Source organism: Leguminivora glycinivorella, chromosome 11, assembly GCF_023078275.1.
Source record: "Leguminivora glycinivorella isolate SPB_JAAS2020 chromosome 11, LegGlyc_1.1, whole genome shotgun sequence".
In the NCBI taxonomy this organism is placed as follows: domain Eukaryota; kingdom Metazoa; phylum Arthropoda; class Insecta; order Lepidoptera; family Tortricidae; genus Leguminivora; species Leguminivora glycinivorella.
Genome location: NC_062981.1, coordinates 22,619,620 through 22,642,274, shown reverse-complemented (window position 1 = coordinate 22,642,274; position 22,655 = coordinate 22,619,620). Strand labels below are relative to the sequence as shown.

The 22,655-nt window shown below is 40.3% G+C and overlaps 2 protein-coding genes across 3 annotated transcripts in view; one reads left to right on the top strand and one right to left on the bottom strand.

Annotated features, from left to right (window-relative positions):
- The window catches only part of LOC125230958 (putative leucine-rich repeat-containing protein DDB_G0290503), a 41,533-nt gene extending 20,828 nt beyond the window's left edge, over positions 1-20,705 (top strand). Inside the window, exons 13-19 of the mRNA XM_048136271.1 lie at positions 88-220; positions 3,025-3,204; positions 14,041-14,204; positions 15,926-16,042; positions 17,814-17,938; positions 18,463-18,526; positions 18,816-20,705. Of these exons, the coding sequence (XP_047992228.1) occupies positions 88-220; positions 3,025-3,204; positions 14,041-14,204; positions 15,926-16,042; positions 17,814-17,938; positions 18,463-18,526; positions 18,816-18,912 (880 nt within the window). The 3' untranslated portion in view covers positions 18,913-20,705. The remainder of the gene's footprint in view (positions 1-87; positions 221-3,024; positions 3,205-14,040; positions 14,205-15,925; positions 16,043-17,813; positions 17,939-18,462; positions 18,527-18,815) is intronic.
- LOC125230959 lies at positions 8,568-14,175 on the bottom strand. Of its 2 annotated transcripts, none has more exons than XM_048136273.1 (5): positions 14,050-14,175; positions 12,020-12,122; positions 11,418-11,547; positions 10,497-10,617; positions 8,568-8,824 (listed from the first exon to the last, which is right to left on the bottom strand). In XM_048136273.1, the coding sequence occupies exons 2-5, from the start codon at positions 12,119-12,121 to the stop codon at positions 8,602-8,604; spliced, it is 576 nt and encodes a 191-aa protein (XP_047992230.1). In that variant the 5' UTR covers position 12,122; positions 14,050-14,175; the 3' UTR covers positions 8,568-8,601. The 2 variants fall into 2 exon arrangements, with proteins under 2 accessions (XP_047992230.1, XP_047992229.1); XM_048136272.1 differs by lacking the exon at positions 14,050-14,175 and adding an exon at positions 13,399-13,533.
- Positions 20,706-22,655: the final 1,950 nt, after the last annotated feature.

Below are 22,655 nucleotides of genomic sequence, written 5' to 3'. Positions count from 1 at the left end.
TAGCTCAGATGGTAGAGCATTGGACTAAAGCGAGTTGAAGGCAAGTCTTGTTTGTATTCATGTATTAACATATATTTTGTTTGACAGACTCAAACATGACGCTGGCGTCGAGTTGCTGCGAGCGAAAGAGTTGCTGAACATCCAGAGCGGCGCCATCTCCGAATTAGAACAGAAACTGGCGGCGCAAGCGCAGAAGCAGAGACCTATCAATGATGCTCTGGTGAGACTATTAATGCCTGAAATGTTTGGTTAATATATAACTAATTAGCCAAAACATTTTCCTTCAAATTGAATATTGATACCAAAGACATATGTAACTCCGTATAGACAGATAAAGTCTAAGAAAAAAACGTACCTCAAAACCATATAGAAAAAGGTACGGTGACCTAGATGGCGATACACCTTTGGGGGGCGCTCGGCTAGATGGCGCTAATATTAATAGTTGACATTTTAACACATATCAAGATAAGTGTGTGTGTGGATTGAGTGAGCACCTTCCGAAAATAAAAAAAAATATGCTGATCATTTAGTAAAAGTTCTAAAACAATTGTAAAACGAATCTCTGAATTTGTAAAAAGATAAATCAAAAGATACAGCCATTAACATGTGCTCACTCAGTTCTCACAAACTACCAACGAAAACAGTGAATATATTCATTTAACATATAATATTTATATACTAACATTTAGTAAAAAATAGGCCAACCTACCTCTATAAATATTAGATCACCTAGTGACGTATTAAATTTTTTACAAATAGTTTCTTATGCTCACTCAATCCACACACTTTTGAAAAGCCGAATTTTGATGAAAAACATAAGATTTAGACCGCTATTATATGTGTATAGTTTAGTAAAAGTGAAATGGGAATTTGTAAAATACAAAACGAACCACTAACGTGTCAGGTTTTTTTATAATATATTTTTGTAAGTGCTCACTCAGTCCACACGTTTTGAGAAAGTTAAAAATGTAAATATCTTACGATTTGTAGCACCTAAGACACTCGAAAGTACTTCAACATTTAGTAAAAATTTTTACTAAATATCTACCATCTAATATTTTATATTCGTTGTCTGGTTTTAAAGATATTCAGACATAACTTTTCTCATACAAATGTATCAAGTAGGGTGACCACACTATGTCGGCTCCTGATTTTCCCCACCTTCCCATTGTCATATTGAGATTGGGGAGTTTCGTTCGTTCAATTTTGATAATATGAAACTAATACCATATAAATATCCATCTGCAAACTGTTTTTAGGTTATGTTCTTGGCCTAGTGATGATGTGTATTGTGTAATTTTTATCGACGTCAGGATAATAACCATATCGACATGCATGCATTAAAAACTTAAACAAAGGATACTATAGACTAGACAGCCAAATAATAATACCACTACCGAACGAGATGGTCACATACAAATTATAATAAGAGTGACAGAGAGCAAAATGTTATTGTTTGTCTTTGTCATAGTTTCACTTTTCCGCCGCTGCCACAAACGAGTTTGTGGCAAACAATAACCCTTTACCGCATATTGTTCCACATTTGGCCGTTATAAATTCTACTCTACTGACAACTGTTATAGTTCAAATTTGAACAAATATTGTATACGTCACATGCGGTAAGGGATATATACGTGACGTCAAGCTTATTATCCGCCCAGATTACGTAGGTTGTTTATGGTAAACTGTCAGCCATTTTTAAAGTACTTCTTAATTTCGCACCATTATTCTATATCTGTCCCTTACGGGTGTACGCTTATGTCAAATCTATAGTATTCTTCATCTGAGATTAAAAAGGACATGAATGATAATTGGTAAGAAACAAAGAATATAATACTTCACTAGTAAGAAACCAGAACCTGGTAATCTAATCGCGCTAACAGATGAGCGTACCGGATTTGTAAGTGGGAGCGAGAAATAGTTATTCTTTTCTCGCTCCCACTTACAAATCCGGTAAACTATTATCAAAATTGAACGAAACTCCCCAATCTCAATATGACAATGGGAAGGTGGGGAAAATCAGGAGCCGACATAGTGTGGTCACCCTACTTGATACATTTGTATGAGAAAAGTTATGTCTGAATATCTTTAAAACCAGACAACGAATATAAAATATTAGATGGTGGATATTTAGTAAAAATTTTTACTAAATGTTGAAGTACTTTCGAGTGTCTTAGGTGCTACAAATCGTAAGATATTTACATTTTTAACTTTCTCAAAACGTGTGGACTGAGTGAGCACTTACAAAAATTTATTATAAAAAAACCTGACACGTTAGTGGTTCGTTTTGTATTTTACAAATTCCCATTTCACTTTTACTAAACTATACACATGTAATAGCGGTCTAAATCTTATGTTTTTCATCAAAATTCGGTTTTTCAAAAGTGTGTGGATTGAGTGAGCATAAGAAACTATTTGTAAAAAATTTAATACGTCACTAGGTGATCTAATATTTATAGAGGTAGGTTGGCCTATTTTTTACTAAATGTTAGTATATAAATATTATATGTTAAATGAATATATTCACTGTTTTCGTTGGTAGTTTGTGAGAACTGAGTGAGCACATGTTAATGGCTGTATCTTTTGATTTATCTTTTTACAAATTCAGAGATTCGTTTTACAATTGTTTTAGAACTTTTACTAAATGATCAGCATATTTTTTTTTATTTTCGGAAGGTGCTCACTCAATCCACACACACACCAAGATAAGAATATGGTCCGAATTGTCAAAACCGAGGTTCAAAAGTTTTAAGCTTGTGTCGAGAGATGGCAGTCTATGCACTGTGATTACACATTTTACTTTGACAGTAACTCTATAAAACTAGATCCTCTTTGTTGATACTCAGAGCATTACTCATCTTTTCATCGTGACTTTCCAAGGCTTGTTATGAAAAGTCTTACTGGATAGTGTTTTCAATCACTTTACAGGATAGTATTGGTTACTTTAGACAAACACTGAATAGTAAGGTTGATTGTTTAATTAATCTACCTTTGTGCTGTTAATAATACGTTACGTTGTTTCAGACGGAGATTGAGTCTCACAAAACGGAGTTAGCACGCGAAATAACCAATCTCCGAGTACTAGTAACTAGTCCTGAACTGGCCGCATTACGCGACGCGAGGCAAGAGTTATCTTCGCGAGTCGACGCGCTACAAACTGAGCTGCGAGCGACCAATAAAGGGACGGAAGAAAAGGACCAGGCTGTAAGTACCCACAATATGCTTATTGCTATACACAGTGTTTTTTTTGTTTTCCGTTAAATTCAACACGTAGATAGGTTAATTATCAGGAACCAGCCTGTATATCACTTTTAGAAAAATTCGCAAATAAAAAAATTTCAACATTTTCATACATAATATTGTCTTCGTTTAATCCGTTTCCATAGTTTTATTTCATTTTCATACATAATAAATAAATTTATTAGTGTGAGAGACCCTTAAGAATAACATTCAAGTTAGTGTCAAGTGATTGACGGCACATGTCAAAACAAATAACATTATAAGAGTTAAGACGCTAGTTTCTTAGAGAAATTAATTGTATTTGATCTAAAGAACCTTCCCTTAAAGTTAACGGAATTCAATAAAAACAGGGTGTATATGCGCTTTTGTTTTGAAGTTAGATGATCACCGTGATTTCGCCGAAAGCTGCGATTCGCGACGAATCGCGTCTACGTTCAGTCGACTACAAAGAGATGTATCTGTCGCAGGGAAATGGCCAAAACAGAGATTTCATCAAATCTCTAAGGGATATGATCAAATCACGCAAGATGCCAAAATGGCGAATCCATTTCATCATTTATCTAGAAAATTTCAGTCATTTGACTTAAAATCCCTGACTCTGTTTAGTGAAATCACAAAATCGGCCAATAGACACGCCACGTTTCGTCATTTCACTAGATTTGTTTAGGGATTTGATAAAATCCCTGATCCACGGCAGTAAGTTGACGAAACGAACTCAAAAAGTCAATTTCTTTTAACATTTTGCTAAACGAATTTAGGGAAATGATAAAGTCTTAACTGAAATATGGTATACATATAATAAATATGGTGATTTGATCAAATCTCTGGACTGGTTTCGTCGCGAAATGATAAAACAAGTTGACTTTATAAGCTCGTTTGGTCAACTTACTGTTGTGGTTCAGGGATTTTATCAAATCGCTAAACAAATCTAGTGAAATGACAAAACGTGCCATGTCTATTGGGCGATTTTGTGATTTCACTAAACAGAGTCAGGGATTTAGTCAAATGACTGAAATTTTTTAGAGAAATGATGAAATGGATTCGCCATTTTGACATCCTGCGTGATTTGATCATATCCCTTAGAGATTTGATCAAATCTCTGTTTTGGCCACTTCCCAGCGACATATCCACTTTTTCACCCTATTGCATTGTAATAAGGTGAAAAAGTGGACACATCTCTTTGTTGTCCACTGTACAAGCTCTCTTATCACGTATCGTGATGTGATCCGCATATTGGCTCAAAAAGGCAAAGCCAGTGTGTTGTCCTAGTCGATTTTTGGAAACAAATCGAAATTATACAGTAGGGTTGTAAATCGCAGCACCGCCAAACAATGCCATTTACATGTTTGTGTTTATTCTTGATGAGACTTGCGCCTAATTTGTGTGTTTTAAATTGTGTATTGTATTGTGTGTGTTTGCAGTCTGCCAAATAAATGACTTATCTATCTATCTATCTATCCAAGCGTGTAAACGTACCATAATAAAGATGATAGCTTCGGTAAGTTTTACACGTTAACCGAAATTTGATTCGCAAAGGCGTTGCAAAAAGATCCCACCACTATAGCTATCCTTATCGTTGCCCGACTGATAAGGATAGCTATCTATCCTTATCAGTCGGGCAAGCACGATAGCTTGATATATCTTATCGCGTCGCTACTTTCTTTTCGTGCTATGTAAGTGCGTAAGGGACGCACCGACGCGATAGGCTATATCAAGCTACCGTGCTTGCCCGCCAGGACTTAAGCCCCATTTAGATGGTACGAGTTTCTCGCCTCGAACGTACGATTATCGAAGTACGAGAAAAAATATCGTATCATGTAAACTATGCGTACGATATCGCACGGGAGGAGGCGATAATCGCCTCGCCTTTGATGTTTCTATGTCTCCGTGTAAACTAAACACGTATGCGAGAATCGTATACGAGTCTGTACGCTACTCAGTCGAAATGAATTATCTATACTTAGAAACAGAAATCATGTAAATCATGTAAACAGGGTATTTTTATATTTATAGCTACCTCTCAGTAACTGCTAAAACCATTATCAATATTATAGAGTTAATGTTTACTGGCATTTTACCCTATATGGGTATCATGCTAACATTTAAAATAAAATCTTATTTATATTCTATGTATATGCACTAGATCCTGCTCATAGTGTTGTGTTCCTGCCGGTGAGTAAGGCTGCCAGAGCTCAACGAGGGTGCGGTGTGCTGGTGACGGAAGGACCTACGGAACTAATTTGTTCCGTCTATTGTCCTTTGAGTCGTCGGCAACCCGAACTCTCCTTAGAACTTGTACACTCCTTACTTAACACAGCAAAGGGGAGTGTACAAGTTTCTAATGGGCAGGCAACGCGCATGTGACACTCCTTCTCCTTGAGTTACAGGCGTTCATAGGTTACGGTGACTGCTTTCCATCAGGCGGACCGTATGCTTGTTTGCCACCGACGTAGTATAAAAAAATGTTCAATAATATCCTAAACCTAATCGCAACCAAGATTTTATTAGCTAGCTAACGCTACGGTCGAATTCATTATTTTCCCTATTATATAATTATTATTTAGACCGTCATAAATAATTTATAGTGTTTTTAATATTATTGGGTACTATCGAACTTAAATTCAAATAAATCCAAAGGAAATTATATCCAATATTATAAAAAAGTATATAATACGTGTGTTTATAATTAATTAATTAGCAACTAAGCACGCAAGTTGACAGGCAAAACTCGCATGAAAATCGGTTCGCTCCGATTCGTGCGATAATCGCACATTCGAGAAGAAATGTCATACGAGAACCGGTTTAGACGAGTCGAGAAATGATATGGAAATATCTCCTGAAAATTCAACTCTCCGTCTAAACTATTTAGCCTGGCGATAATCGCCTGGCGAGTATCGTATACGATACTCGTATGCGAGTTTTTATTCCTCGCACGAATGTAAACGTTTTCGTACGATAATCGCCAGGCGATTATCGCATACGATAATGTCATACGAGTTTCTCGACCAAAACGGGCGAGAAACTCGTACCATCTAAATGGGGCTTTAATTTTATTTATCTCAGAAAACTGAAGACGCTGCAGTGAGTTGGATGGTTCGCCTGGATTTACGAGTAGCCTACTGGTGTCTGCAGCAAACTATTACATAGCCATACCACTATCATGCGAAGGAGTTGTGCAAAATCAACATTACTTAACATTGTCTTCGGTTACCGCGATAGTTACTCATGAAATAAAACTATGGAAACGGATTATATGACGTATAATGAATTTACAACGCTGTAAAGTGTTCGAAACGTCGGATGAATTGTAAATTAATTATGCGCAATATAATCCGTTTCCATAGTTTGATTTCAACAATTTTAGACATATGTCTGTGCCGTAGATACGACTAAAGCCGGATACTATATGACTATTATACGAGTTTATTAAAACTCGTATAATAGTCATATAGTATCCGGCTTTTGCCTTAGTTAATTAGGTTATCGTCACACAAAAAGGCCAAAATAGATAAATTAACTTCTTTGATTGGTTTGATTTTGGCACTTTCGTAATAGTTCAACTTTTCCATTGGGCCAAAGTCTTATACTAATTGTTTTTAGGTTTTACTAGGTTATTTTACTTATTTAATAGATAAGTATGTACATCGTTCAAAAGTGGAGAATTCGTTTATTTATTCTATGAGTGAGTTTACAAAGCGTCCCTTATTGTCCAAGTGTGTTCCTTACTCTTATGTTTAGTTACTAATAATAGTAATAAAATAGTTTATTATTCCAATAAACGTTTTCTTTACTGTTTATACTTTGTTTTAAATTGTTATACCTAAATTGAGAGTTTTAGGCTATGCAAGTAACTCTTGACATCTTATTATGCCTTAATTTAGTGCACTAATTGTTTAATTCAAAACAGATTTCGTAAGGGCATAGTAATATCGATGATGCCTTTGTCATTTTAGTATATAACAGGAGTTCACAACAATTTTAAGCAATAATGGTATTTCTGTCATTCTTTACTCTTTCTTCCTTTATCAAGACTATCAAGAGCCACTTCTTTTTATCTGAAATTTAGTCCCCGCCGGTAGTTTTGTCCCTTACGCTCACGATTCTAAATTAGTGATGTGCAAGTTGCGGAAACTTTCCAAAAAAAATTTAAGTTCTTTGAAATTTCATGAAAGTTTTACAAGAAATATAGGAAACTAGCTTTTGCACGCGGCTTCGCCGTTTCCGTCGGCACACCATTATCCTAAATTATTGATTTTCTTTATTAAAATCTAATATTTAACCCCCAACGCAAAAACGACGGGGTTACGGAGATTAGAAATATAAGGAGCGAAAGCTTTAAGTATCAGAAGTGCACATATAAAAGAAAAGATAGGTGGCGCTGCAATAGCAGGTAGATAAGGGTTTGACAATCTCTTAGCCTTCTCGGTAGTGACCCCGCCTATGGAGCAAGAGGTCCCGGGTTCAAATCCTGATGAGATCTTTATTATTTTTTTCTACTAATATTTTTCTTGAATTCTTTTATTTTTTTAATGTCAAAAATATTTTGTTTTGTTACAACTTTCCGAAATTTCATTTGCAAGACTTACAACATTACCTAAGAATCCTAAGATGGGGCAAACAATGTAAAAGGGCTTAAATTAACATTTGTCTGAATAAAACAATAAATAAACACAAATAAAATACACAAAAAGAAAATTAATAAGAAAATTATTAAAAAAAAAAGCAAAAAGATCGCTGTCAGAATCGAACCCGAAAACATCTGCGTACGAAGCCAGCGCACTACCACGGGACTACATCTTGACTTGCTCAGTCTGACGAAATCAGCCTAGAGAAAGGAACGTCTAATGTCATGTCACATCGCTGATCATTGAGCGAGACATGCGCTCCAAGCGGAGAGATTTGTAACTGCAATTACAAGGCCTCAGCCGGTCATTTTTGCGATTGTTGTACTTCGACAGATGTTCCTCCTTTATACTTCTATTCTCCCTGGACGGGGTGTTAATAAGTTTGACGTGTCTGTCTGTCTGTCTGTCTGTGTGTGTGTGTGTGTCTGTCTGTGGCATAGCAGCTCCCGAACGGATGAAGCGATTTAGTCTGAAAGCTGAGTTAGTCGGGAGTGTTCTTAGCCACGTTTCATGAAAATTAGTCTACTATATCAGTGGCCCGTTTCTCGAAAGGTACAAGCCTTGTATTACAAGTGTGTTTCCATGACAACCCATACGATTTGACAGTTCGCGCACTTGTAATACAAGGCTTGTACCTTTCGAGAAACGGGCCCCTGGGGTTTTTTCAAAATTTTAATTTTGTGGTTAAGAAAACGATAAATCTAATTTCAAAACTGTATTCCAGTCCTATTCTCGCCTAAGCATCGCTCTCATAATCCGTGACCTTCGCCTCCGCGGCTTCCTTCTCATCTGTTAGCGGTTCCACCGACCACACCGCGGCCGCGTACAACACGTAGAGGCTGCAGTAGAGCGCGTAGAACGCGGCGGTGAGGGCCGCGAGCGCCGCCGGGCACAGCCGGTTGGTGGCGTTCGAGTGCCACTGGTGTTCCGTGCATGTGCGGAGATACTCGCATAGGCTCCTGGAAATAACATATTATTTATTTATTTATTTAATCAAAAAGTAACACAGCATTACAGTTTACACTAAGGCACTGTGAAACCACTAAATACAAAACAAGACATAAACGATAAATAATACAAATTAAACATTAGATTTGGGCGACGACGTAACAGCGTGGCTCCGTTGCGTCGTCTGACTCGGTGTAGGATTCGGCAGGTTGCCCCGGAACCGCCGAAATACCACACCCTTCGGCCAGAAGTCTGCGCACGCGATGGTGTCCTGCAGCGTGCGCGGCATATATCGTCACTACTTTTAAAAAAACTTGTATCTTCGTCTGTCAATGAAAAGAAAATTGTAGTAAGTATGTATGGAATGCATATAGACTTACTGCGTTTTAACTTTGAGGAGCAGCGTGAGATACGAGATTTTTTCAAAGTAGTGACGATATGTAACAAAATTAGGCTGAAGAATGGTACTGTGGCTATCAGCCGATACTAAGATAATCAATCAATCGAAATATTTATCCTTCCGCGATTTCGTGATTTTTCTCACTTAACAGTCTCACCGGAAGACTAGCGCTGGAAGTCGCCAGCAATGTGCTGAGGTGAGACCATTTCGTGGATTGATTATTGTCTGTGTGCTTTCGAATAAAAAAATATTCTATTCTATTGTTTGCGTTACAAATGCGCAAAAGAGGAAGTTCGGAAAGGGCGATAGAACACTTAAATTCTTGCGTTTTGTACACGTTTTTAGTGATAAATTAAAACACGACCGAATGGAGTGTTTTAAATCGACACGAGCTACGAATTTTCTCTTTGCACGTATAACGTTTTTCATATGGCCCTTTTAAGTTTCGACACATCAGGCACATAAAGAAGTGGCATCTTGCACTAATGCGACAAATTGGGACGAGGCAGTGTAGATGTAGATACCTAAGACGACCGAGGCTGCAGCTAACCAGGTAGTGCATAGCATGCGTCATAACCACACCATCAGCAGGTACGGCGGCCAGCGGAACGTGGCCGCTGTACACATGCCTTGGGCGAGGCAGTGTAGGTACAACATACCTGAGGCGAGGCAGCACGCGCTCGAGGCAGCTGACGAGGCAGTGCAGGGCGTGCGTCAGCACCAGCACTATCACCCACACCGTCAGCAGGTACGGCGGCAGCGGAACGTGGCCGCTGTACACATGCCTTGGGCGAGGCAGTGTAGGTACAACATACCTGAGGCGAGGCAGCACGCGCTCGAGGCAGCTGACGAGGCAGTGCAGGGCGTGCGTCAGCACCAGCACTATCACCCACACCGTCAGCAGGTACGGCGGCAGCGGAACGTGGCCGCTGTACACATGCCTTGGGCGAGGCAGTGTAGGTACAACATACCTGAGACGAGGCAGCACGCGCTCGAGGCAGCTGACGAGGCAGTGCAAGGCGTGCGTCAGCACCAGTACTATAACCCACACCGTCAGCAGGTACGGCGGCAGCGGAACGTGGCCGCTGTACACATGCCTTGGGCGAGGCAGTGTAGGTACAACATACCTGAGGCGAGGCAGCACGCGCTCGAGGCAGCTGACGAGGCAGTGCAGGGCGTGCGTCAGCACCAGCACTATCACCCACACCGTCAGCAGGTACGGCGGCAGCGGAACGTGGCCGCTGTACACATGCCTTGGGCGAGGCAGTGTAGGTACAACATACCTGAGACGAGGCAGCACGCGCTCGAGGCAGCTGACGAGGCAGTGCAAGGCGTGCGTCAGCACCAGTACTATAACCCACACCGTCAACAGGTACGGCGGCCAGCGAAACGTTCCCAATGCGGCTGAAAACAAATAGTATATTACAAATGTACTGCGAAAAGATTTGTCTTCGTATTCTTACGAAAACGTACGAACGTGTCATGCTATTTCAGCCAGTCTCAGTACAAGATGTACCTACTGACATTGACTGAACTAGCATGACAAATACGAACGTATCCGGAAAAATACGAAGGAAACCCTTCTCGCACTATATCTGTACTCTAAACAAGTCTAACATAGACGGCAGATCTTCTGTGATTTGCAACTTCAGAGCCATGCCTCGCGTTGCTGTGAATTTATGACCAGACTACCAGCCTTTGCCTTTTGCCTCTGCGCTTGAAATTACACCATACAAGTTGTGAAAGTCTCGTGCGAACAAGTGGCTAACGTTAATAGAGGACAGATCAATAAGAACGTCTATTTGATTCGGGATACTTCTAGTAATGATGTGTAGTCAACAATTTTCCAAAATTGCACAGTTACTTGCACATCTCTAATCCAAAGTAGAAATTACTTTGTGAAACATATACATTCTGAAGTAAAGCTGCATCAAAACAAGTAGGGACAGCGGATAAGACGCAACAAGGGACCCCTCATACTTCACGGCGACTATTTGTGATGCCAAGGGAAATGCAAGAACCTGTATATGTGTATTACAGCTCAGCCACGACATTGGTCTAAGCGCGACAGCGGTGAGCGGCGGCTATACATTGGAGCGAGACACAGCGATGGGACTTTTCATTCGCACGTATGGCTGCCGCTCACCGCTGTCGCGCTTAGACCAATGTGGCTGGGCCATTAGGCGGATAAAATATGGAAGCACCTGTGACTAGAGCTCCGCTATGGCCCTGCGGGTCGAGCAGTCTCTCGCGCGAGGGCCGGCGCGCCACGTCCAGAGCGTGTCCCGACTTGCGCCCGCGGCGGGGCGAGTTTCGCAGCGAGCGCGCAGACAGCTGATAACAATATAATCGGGTTACTCAAGTTAGAAAAACTGAGCAGTTACGTTACTTTGGCTTGAACCATCACATTTGAAGCCTAGCCATTTGGACCGGGACAAGTGGCGTACTAGAAGAGAGGCCTATGCTCAGCAGTGGGCGATAAAAGGCTGATATGATGATGATGATGATTTGAAGCCTAAGGATCTGTCATATTTCACTCATACAAGCATATTACGCGTTCACCTACACGAGCTCAGACAGTGTGCTAGGAACGCGCCTCTTTCATATTATATGTTATCGCAAGTGTCCGAGGTGTATAACTGTGTATTTACCGTGGCCGTCCGGTGGGTAGACCTAGGTATCGCTGAGAGGACAGTATGGCGGTAGATCTGCGTTAGCTTCAAGTCAAGTGACTGGCAAGAAGCTGCGCAGAATTGGGACATATGGCAATCTCTCATATATGTAGTTAGTTAGTGAATATAGTTACCGTTGAGGCGAGTTTGGAGGGTAGGATGGGTTGCTCCTTCTCCTCAATCGGCTCCTTGGCGTTCAGCTCCGTCTTGGTAAAGGAAGGGTGGTCCCCGCACATACTGGGCAACAAACACTTCTTATTCAGCCATATTGTCAAAGCGTTCGCGATAATAATGCAAGTTTTGGTCGTGAAATGAAAACTAAATATAACGGCAATACTGTAGTGGCAAATTACAAGTCAAAACTAATTGAAATTTAGTTTCGCTCAAATCATTTTATCAGCATCAATTATGATAGTTTCGTTTTCTAATTCGCGAACCAAAACAATGTATAGGCACTTTAAACGTAAATCTCTCTGAAGCATCTCACTTTTCATGCCAAGTGCGATGTCATTGTCAGATTTAGAACAGAGCCGAACTGGGGGAGTATCTCCACCTTATTAAAACCCACAGCTAAGTAACACTAATCAAAATCTAGAACATTTATTTGCTAATCCGCGAATAGATAACGTGCAAGTCAATCAGTGTTAACCCGTTAAACTTACTTTCGCATTTTATACATGCAATTAATTTTCCTACCCTCCCACGGCAAAAATCCATCCATCAATCCATCTTTCATTCCATCGATTAAGTAACTCATAGTGGTTTCCTGCCGGTGAGTTGCATAAGTTGCATAAGGCCATCGAGGATACGGAGTGTTATATGTAGCTACGGAGATCGCTTACTATCAGGCGGGCCGTATGCTCATTTGCCACCGACGCAGTATTAAAAAAAAAGGTAATAGAATTACCCTTGTTTCCGTCTTGCGGCTGTAAAGTCGTATCGGCATTTCCTGCTCAACTTGAGCCGCAGACGCATCACGTATTTCACCGAGTGCCATGTACCCGAGTGCCAAAACGTTTTAAACCTTGTCAGCCGTTTTGAGCTGATGGAAACAAACATACAATACATGTTTCCAGTACTTTTGAATTTAAAGTAATGACTTTGAAAACCTATGTTTTTGCCGATCTAAAGGATTTGGTATTGCACCCGCAATATAGTATCATTGTCGTTCGCTTGCAGACGGAATAATAGTACATTACGATACAAGTGCGGAGAAGAGGAAGTTCGACACTAGTTACGATGTGCCTCTTCGCAGGTGTATCGTACCACGCTTTTCAGTACATATGGCCTTATGAAGTTTCGACACAAGAAATTGCATATTTTGCGGCAAAAAAATACCATTTGCTCTCTTAGGACTTCTACAAGGTTCCTTCCTTCAAGGGTTTAAGCGGTTTATTTCTATCAATCATGCGATTAATAATGTAAACGCTTTGAAAGTGCATTGCAATATTTTTTATAAATTTCCGCGAGAGATTGAAAATGCCTTATGCAATCTGTGTGACACTATACTTACACCATATCGGGAAGCTTGGGCGACTCGGGTTTTGAATCCATCTCCATTCCCGCTATTCCTTCATCCTTACAGTTTCATGCGATTTTACGAAAATGTGAATGTAAATAAAAACGTATAAAAGCAGTCACATCGGTGACCGTGACATATAAATAAACTTTTGACAAGACAGTTCTAATTTTAATTTTTTAAACGTAAGTTTCAAATTCGGACACGTTTCGAAAAGGCTGGTTGCTGGTTGTATTTTAATGTTAATTAATCAAAGTCGGTGATCGAATATTTATTTTATATTGTCCAAAAGTTGTACCAATGTAGTGATTCACTGCTCTTTTTAGCATTGTTTTATGAGATGTTTTCAATTATTGAAAATTAAATGACTCCGAGGTATTGTCTCCCCGCATAGCTACATACTTCTGATAGCATGATTTTTATGAATATCAAACCGCGTTGACGATGGCGGGACAACATGGCCTCCGTGTTGAGGGGCTGGTTAGATATAACGCCGAATAAATATGAGTGGAAAAGTGCAGGCCGTTGCCTAGCGGTGGAGACACAAATCCCTTTCGTTTTCTTTTCAAGATCAACTTTCAAGTCATCAGGTTGGACTGTGTCTTTCAGATCACTAACCAAACTATTTGTCACCAGATTCGTTACCTGCATAACCGCTGCCTGAAACTGGAGAGCTGTCGCAAGGCCCTCGTGTGGCAGAAGAGGTATCTCCAACGAGTGGTGGCCGGCTACAACGAACTGGAACGTAGCCTGCGACTAACCCGCGCGCCTGAACAAAGCACCGGCAAGAAGAGGTTCAAGTAAGTGTGGCCAGTAGTGTGACTAGTCTGACTGACAACGATCTAGATGTATTACCTCTGCCACACACTTGACGAGCGGCGTGGGAAAGTAGGCAGAGGCATAGTGTGGCCGCGCTACTCGTCATGCCGCTCGTCATGCTCCTCGTCATGCCCACCGCTCCCTATTTTGTCGGTTTTTTGGCGTGAGTCAAAGGGCCGGCAACAATCTAGTGCGATAATCGCGCGAGCAGGGCAGTCTGTGGCCGGAGAGGGCAACATCGCGGCAGCGCGAGGAGCAGTGCGAGGGTCAGCGCGAGGAGCATAGTGTGGCAGAGGTATTAGGTAAGTTGTCACTAGACGTGCTACCTCCACAACCGTTGCTTGAAGCTGGAGCTGAGTGGAGAGCTGTCGCAAGGCCCTCGTGTGGCAGAAGCGATATCTCCAACGAGTGGTGACCGGCTACAACGAACTGGAACGTAGCTTGCGGCTAACCCGCGCGCCTGAACACAGCACCGGCAAGAAGAGGTTCAAGTGTTACTTCTAGTCAAGAGTTGTTGAGTCTGGGTACCAAGTTTGATGACCGAAGAAAAGCGAGACAGAACCGTTAACGGGGAAAATGACAGCAAGATATGATCGTTAACTTCACGTGTAAATCATTTACAGTGGAAATATTGTACGGCAATAGCCGGGTCCACACAGAATTAACGTTCCTCGTCGCTTTAATCACAGTATAAGAACGACTCAGTAGGTAATCTCCGGCAGCGGCGACGCGATCGGTATTTGGCTCTCTCGCACGCGCCGCGCGCGACACAGCACCGCGGCGTGTACTGACGCGACCGGCATCATCCAGTTTCGCATGTACTCTGCACCGATGCGTGCGAGCGCTACTCAAGGTCAAACCGCGCGGCGCAAAATACTCTTATGTTAGAAGAATTATTACTTGTTTTATACTGTGCTTTAATTCAATGTTCGTGAGATTTAAATTCCCATTGCGGAGAGGACGAAACATTGGACAATGCGTCCATGTACATTGTACTTTCCATCAATATTTACGAGTAATTTATTTCATTTTTTTTTTGAATATCTTTATTTACATGAACATATTTACATAATTATATAAGAAACTAAGACTAAATTTTGAAACGTGATAAATACAAAAGTCTTGGCAAAGAATACCTTTTTGTACCTTTTGCAGAAACTCTAGGTCCATGGCCTCCATGGGGTCCCAGCGCGAACAAGTTGTTCACAGAAATCGCGAAGCGTCTGGTTGAGGTAACTGGTGACCGAAGAGCTGGCGACTTCCTCGCACAACCTATCAGCATTGCGATATCGAGGAAATGTCTCCAGTAGCCTTGGTACAATGCCTCAAGGGCCTATTTTAGACATTAGCTAGCTTTTAAGTTTAGTCTTAGTTTTTTATATAATTACAAAGAGGATCGAGTATTAGAGTTACTGTCAAAGTAAAATGTGTAATCACAGTGCATAGACTGCCATCTCTCGACACAGGCTTAAAACTTTTGAACCTCAGTTTTGACAATTTGGCCCATATTCTTAGCTTGATATGTTTTAAAATGTCAAATATTAATATTAGCGCCATCTAGCCGAGCGTACCCCAAATGTGTATCGCCATCTAGCTCACCGTACCTTTTTCTGTGTGGTTTTGGGGTACGTTTTTTTCTTAGACTTTATCTGTCTATACGAAGTTATATAGGTCTTTGATAATTACGAGTAATTATTTTCAGATGCGTGGCTACGTGTGTGATCGTGGTGCTCCGCATGGGTTTCCTAGTGCGACGGCGCGCGCAGCTCCGCGCGCTGTCCGCCACCGCTATCCTGCGCCCGCGCACCGACAACACCCCGTGAGTTTTAACACCAAATCATACTTTTGACGACCGGTCTGGCCTGGCGCGTAGTGACTCTGCCTGCTACGCCGCGGTCCTGGGTTCGAATCCCGGTAAGGGCATTTATTTGTGTGATGAGCACAGATATTTGTTCCTGAGTCAAGGATGTTTTCTATGTATGTTTTATATATATCGTTGGCTGAGTACCTGCAACACAAGCCACCTTGAGCTTACCGTGGGAGTCTGTCCATCTGTGTTCTGTGTAAGAATGTCCTATAATATTTTATAATTATCATTATTTATTTGTGGCAATACTCTTCATATTGTTAACGCAGAAGGTTTGGGCAATGGAAACCGCTGGGGACTAAGCTCAATCCGCCAACACGTAGTTTTACAGATTAAATCGTTGAGGTGAGGCACTTAAACGAATAAAATAAATTTCCCCTCACTATACTTAGCGAGGAAACTACAACGCTAAAAAATCTAAAAATGCGTTTATCACTGCTTCCAGTAGTTCCACAGGTGGTAAATCATCTTTATTACTAGATTCACTGTTGCGTCTAGTGCCTAGTTCGTGTGTTACATAGGTATGCTTGAATCCAAGATATCTAGACTGCTGAGTGAAACGATAGCGGACTGTAAACACTATTTTAATTACTGGTTCTTCAATACAAAAAGATTATAATAATTAACAATTATTTTTGACGCGGCGCGACATGGGTAGCGCGTTAAACGAGCGAATTTTGGTTCTGCCGTCCCCCGCAGGCCGGCCGTTTGTTCCCGTCGCCGGTAACCGGTCCGGTGACGCGACGGTGGACGTCATCGCTGTTGCTGGGGAGTTAATTCGAGGTGTCGGCGGATCTGTCGCCAACATTCACCTACTTTTATCAATTTTAAAGCACTTAATTTGACTTTATTCAAGGTCAAATTACTTTACCCACTAGTGGATAAAATGCGTTTTTACCCGCTGGTATTAAAGGACAAAACACGTGTTTCCGAGCTAGTGAGGAGAAAATAAATAAATTAAGTGTCTGTTACATATACAGGATGTAACATTAATGCCGGTGATCCATTTAAGAGCATAACCGGTATCGAATAGCGGTTACGAATACCACTTCCTTTTTTTAAATAAACACCATGAAAATTAAAGGTACTATAGAAGGTAATGTATAAGCCGTAGGATTTATCTTCGGCAATTATGTTACATAGTGTATTAAGATGAGTGTCGTATGAATGGTTTGAGTTACTTCGTAATGATTTACCTTTAATTTTTCACCGAGCCGTGCTCATGTCGCCGCCGGTAGTACGATGTTTGTCTTATACACTGTGTTTTTAATGTTTTCCTTTAAATTCGACACGCAGTTAGGTTCATCAAAAGGAACCATCCTGTATATCGCTTTTCTAAAATTCGAAAATATTTTTTTTTCGTTTCCATACCTACATAATAAATAAATGATTTTTTTTAATGAATTAATTAATTAGTGTAAGAGGACCTTAAACTTAACATTAAAGTCAGTGTCAAGTGTCTGACGGCAAATGTTAAAACAAATAACATAATGAAGTGGTAAGGGATGCCAGACACGTGTTCAGATTTTTTTTTTTTTAATAATTCGATAACCGTAGAGAGTTAGGGCGCTAGTTTCTTAGATAAATTAATCGTGTTTGACCTAAATAACCTTCCCTTAAAGTTAACGTAATTCAATAAAAACAGGGTGTATATCAGACTACAGAGTTTAAAGTGTTAATGATTTATTTACTGTAAGTAATAGGTAATGTATCCTCTGGCCAGGTCCACGCCGAGGCCCGCCGACAGCACGCCGACGGCGTCGCGGCCCCGCGCGCGCGCGCGCGACGCGCTAGTTCGCCGCGTGCTCGACCACGACCGGACACTGCAGTCCCCGTCTACTCCACAGCGTAAGTTAATAATCAATTTAAAAAAGTTACTTTTTATAAACCCAGCCAGCTTTGTAAGCCGATTTTTTAAATATTATTATTAAGAGCCAATATCGTCCCACTGTTGGGCAAAGGCATCCCTCAAATTCCTCCACACATCCCTACCCCCTGAAGTCTCCCACCAGTCCTCGTCAAAGGTGCCAAGCTCGTCACGCCATCTCTGGCGAGGTCTACCGCGACGCCTTACAATTTGTGGTACCCAACGTGTGGCTATCTTGGGCCACAGGGCATCCGGCATCCGGCAGACGTGTCCCGCCCAGTCCCATTTAAGCTTGGCGGCAGTTGCAGCTGCGTCCATTATTCCCGTTCTCGAGCGCAGTATTGTATTTCTAATGCGATCGGTTAATTTCACGCTCAAAATACTACGCTCCATGGCCCGCTTCAGTTTGGATTTTTGAGCTTTTGTCAAAGACCAAGTCTATGCTCCGTAGGAATAGGATGTTTTTTTAAATCAGGCATTTATTATAATATTTCTTCTTTTTCAGTGGGTGACTTCATCCGCCGGTCCTACAGCTCTAACTCACAACACGACGACTCCTTCGGGCTAAGGTGAGCTGATTACAAATACAAATAATTTATTATGAGTAACATAAGTGTTACAGTGGTTATTCTTAAAGGCTAAGAATTTTATAAGGGATGATTTATACAAAAGCCTGAGCTAGGATAGTTCCTGTGTTTATCCTAGAATGATCATATTTTTAACTAATTTAATCGTCGTATAATCACTATGTAATATAGTCAGTAGGTAGCTACGTACTATCACTTGTTAATACATCTGTTGAAGATTATATTCTAAATGGAAACCTATATTTATTACCGATATTTGTTCTAACATCAGTACTCCTCGCGGCGGCGCGTCAGCGTACCTGGACAAGCTCGGGCTCGTGAGCCGCTGCCTCGACCACGCCATGGATGCCTCGCGCGACGTGCCCTGATCACATCGCCTCACGTCACCATAGCTAGTGACGTCACAACACCGAATGTGACGTCATTACACCGGGCGTAGCGTAGAGTCGTCACCACGCCGAACGGTGTGAAGACGTGACGTCACTTCACCGAGCGGTATGAACACGTAACGTCATGACACAGGGCGTAGCGCAGCAAGTCGCGAAGTGACGTCACGCAGCGCTTCATGATCCTTGGCGAACGTTCCTGGCCTTTACGCTAAGTCTGTAGCGACTAAAGGTCGGTTGCACCAGACTGCCTATCACCACTAAAGAGTCCGCTAAATTTTATCGTATGGGAAGTTTCATACTTTGTTTGACGTTAATTGTTGAATATGTTTGGTGCAACTGGGCCTAAGTTGTAACAACGTATTGCAGTGCCATACTTGTACGGACTTAGCTTGAACGAGAGCATAATTAGTCGTGACTATTTATTTTCAAATGAGTCGAGGCTGATTGTGTCAGGATTGAGTTCGTATCATGAGGTCATTTAAAAATATCGCCAGTCACCAAGTCTTGAAGGTTTCACTTCTATTTTAGACTAACCAAATGTTGGTTTTGTTGGCTGGCGAATTTAGATGAGTTCATGAATGGAAGAAGTAATTTATTTTGATCTTTTATAATGTATGACTGGTGCAGAATCTTATATGCTGACATATTATAACGAATTTATGATCTTATTTCATGTTAAAGTTACCTGTACTTTTCCTGTTTTAGTTTCAAATGAACTTAAAAGAAGGAATCGCGTAGAAAAAGTAAGATTTTGTAAGTAATTGTAATTACTGGAAGATTCTTATTACTAACATTTGTAGTATGTCAGCATTTCATGGTTCTAATGTTGCATTTTATTTATAATTGTATCCCAATGCATTTCCATTTGATTGGCCAGAATTAGACTTAAGTATTAGAATAGTGCCAAATTTAATTAGTTGTATTTTGTGTTACTTAATTTATGTTTAAATTAAGGCGTGTTTACACGGCGCGCGAACTCCCTTGCGATTTTAGTTACACCGCGAACTTTTCAGGTTACAAATACAGTGTGTAAATCTAATATGGGCGAATTTCTTAACGACGGTCAGTATTGGACTAGTGACCTACTTAGAATTGAAATTATTATTTTTTTCTATACAAAATAATTCAACCCGCAATGTGATTCAACCACACTCGCTTTAAACGCAGTAAAAAGTTCTTATCGCGTGTGTAATATCATTAACAGTCATAGGAACTATGTTTACAGAATATGGCTGCTGACAAAATAAAAAAAAAATATGGGGTGAAAATTAAGAGCAACTTAAAAACATCTCTTGATTAATGATAATACTAACAATTCTATGTCAGGTTTAATTTATCGCCCGTATAAGTCTTACACACTGATCTCATCTCATCACAATGTAATGAAATTCGCATGCTAGTTCTCGCCCCGTGTAAACGTACCCTTAGGTAAGCGTTGGAGATCTTTCCATGTTTCGGTTGTTGCCACTCCGCCTATTTGTTTTTTTTTTGTATGTATGTATGAGAGTGGATTGTATGTAATATTTAGTATTGATAACCTTGTCGTCCTACCTTGCCTTAGTACAGTTAATTCAAAACTATCAAAGCGTTTAAAATGACTATATCATTTAGGCACTGTTTCCACTAAACGCGAATAAGCGAGCTATCGGAGAAACGAACAAAAGATAGTCGCTCGCGTGTAAATAAAAGAGAGAGACGAACTATAACTCGCACGCGCTATCATCGCGCTTTAGTCACTGGTCCCACCGCGAGCTAGTAAGGCTATAAAAACGAACAAAAGATAAGCATTCCCGTGTAAATAAAAGAGACACGGCGATGTTTATAGCTACTCGCCCAGCGGTGAGCGGCTATCTTTTAGGGTTCCGTAGTCAACTAGGAACCCTTATAGTTTCGCCATGTCTGTCTGTCCGTCCGGCTGTCCGCGGATAATCTCAGTGACCGTTAGCACTAGACAGCTGAAATTTGGTTGGTACCCGACAAAGTGATAAAATAAAAAGTGAAAAAAAAAATGTTTTCAACTTGATAGGTTTAGTAGTTTTTGAGAAAAATACGGAAAACTACACTGAGCGTGGCCCGACACGCTCTTGGCCGGTTTCTCGCATTTGGTGGTACCAGTGCCTTTGAATGTCGCTATGATATTTTATATCTAGGTTTTAGAACAATTCTTTACATCACTATTTTTGATTCAAATGTATTAACACTTGTAGTTGACATTTTCTATTAGTGAAATTTCTTACAAAATTGTATGTGGTAAGATAAAACACAATATAGACTGGTATACGCATGTTGTTGCAAAAACAGCCTTGCTCAATGCACTTAAAGTTCATAATTTAACGGCATACCAGTCTTTCAGAAGTACATTCGGTCATTGACCTATCTCTATCATCTCAAATATACTCTTCAAACAAAAGTATGCCTTATAAAAACTGAAATAGATACATACCATACAATAAAGAAAAAGCGATCAGGACCACTGGTGGCGAAGCCGGGAATCGAATCCGGGTCTCCAGCTAACACGGCTAACGTGATAAACCGCTACACCACCTCGACCGCCACTAGTGGGCTTGATCGCTTTTTCTTTATATGATATCTATTTCAGTTTATAATTTATGTATAGTAGTGTTACTACTTGAAAAAGAACAAATCAAAAAATACTTAATAAAATAATTTGATTTATTCCCTAGTTGTATATTTATTAATTATTTACTGTCAAATGAGATGTCAATGACCAAATATCTTCCTATTTTAAAATAGCACTTGCCATATCCTTTTTAGGTACGGACGCGCGAAAGTACAAGTTAGGATAAGTTAGGTAAGTTAGCGACTGACTCGACCGAACGATCTAGAGCTTTACTACGAACGACATAAAGGCGCATTTGCAGGTTGAGTGAATTGTTATTAACGAACATTTTACTTAGTGATTAAGAGCGTTTTCATTATCCGATCCGATATCGGATGTAGAAGGCAAAAATAAAAGATGGCGCCTGTATAGGATCGGATAATGTGAAAATGCACTAAAGTTTAATTTTGGTTAAAATTATTGTGTCGTCTGTAGAACGAGTTAAAAACTATGTAATAGTATAGATTTGCATAAACTATGATTGACTCTAGTTTTTAATTTATGTCTACAGTCATCCTTAACATGAGTTTTTTACCCGCCATATTCGCTAGCTAGATGAACAGTCAAAGTTGTAAAAAAGTTTAGATGAGGAAAGTGCTAAAAAATATGAATCCACGACCTTAACGAATAAGCATTAAAGTCGTGTATACATATGTTTGACAATTTGTTCGCATCTACATATATTTAATTCTTTGTACATGGAAAGTACCTAAATCTTTTGAGCAACTTGCGTAGTTCTGTTGACTGTACTTCCCTTATGTAAAACAATGTTATTTCGAATTGGTGTCAATGACCTTTTGTGCAGGTCTATTTGAGGTAAGATCTAGATGTAGTTGTTCGCTAATAATAATTTATTTTATAACTATAGACAATATATTGTAAGCCAAAGCCAACGAAAGTATTACGAAAGCTGTGTTTCTAGAAATTCCAAGTAAGGCAAATTGCACACTGTATTTAAAAAAAAAATCTCTAAAATCTAGTAAATATTGAAACATTCAAAGTTTCTCCGCAACACACTAGACTTTTGTAGAAAATTGCTACTTTTTGTGAATGTAAGTACAATCAGGAGCTAAAGTCACTACGCGTTACATTCAAATAAAAT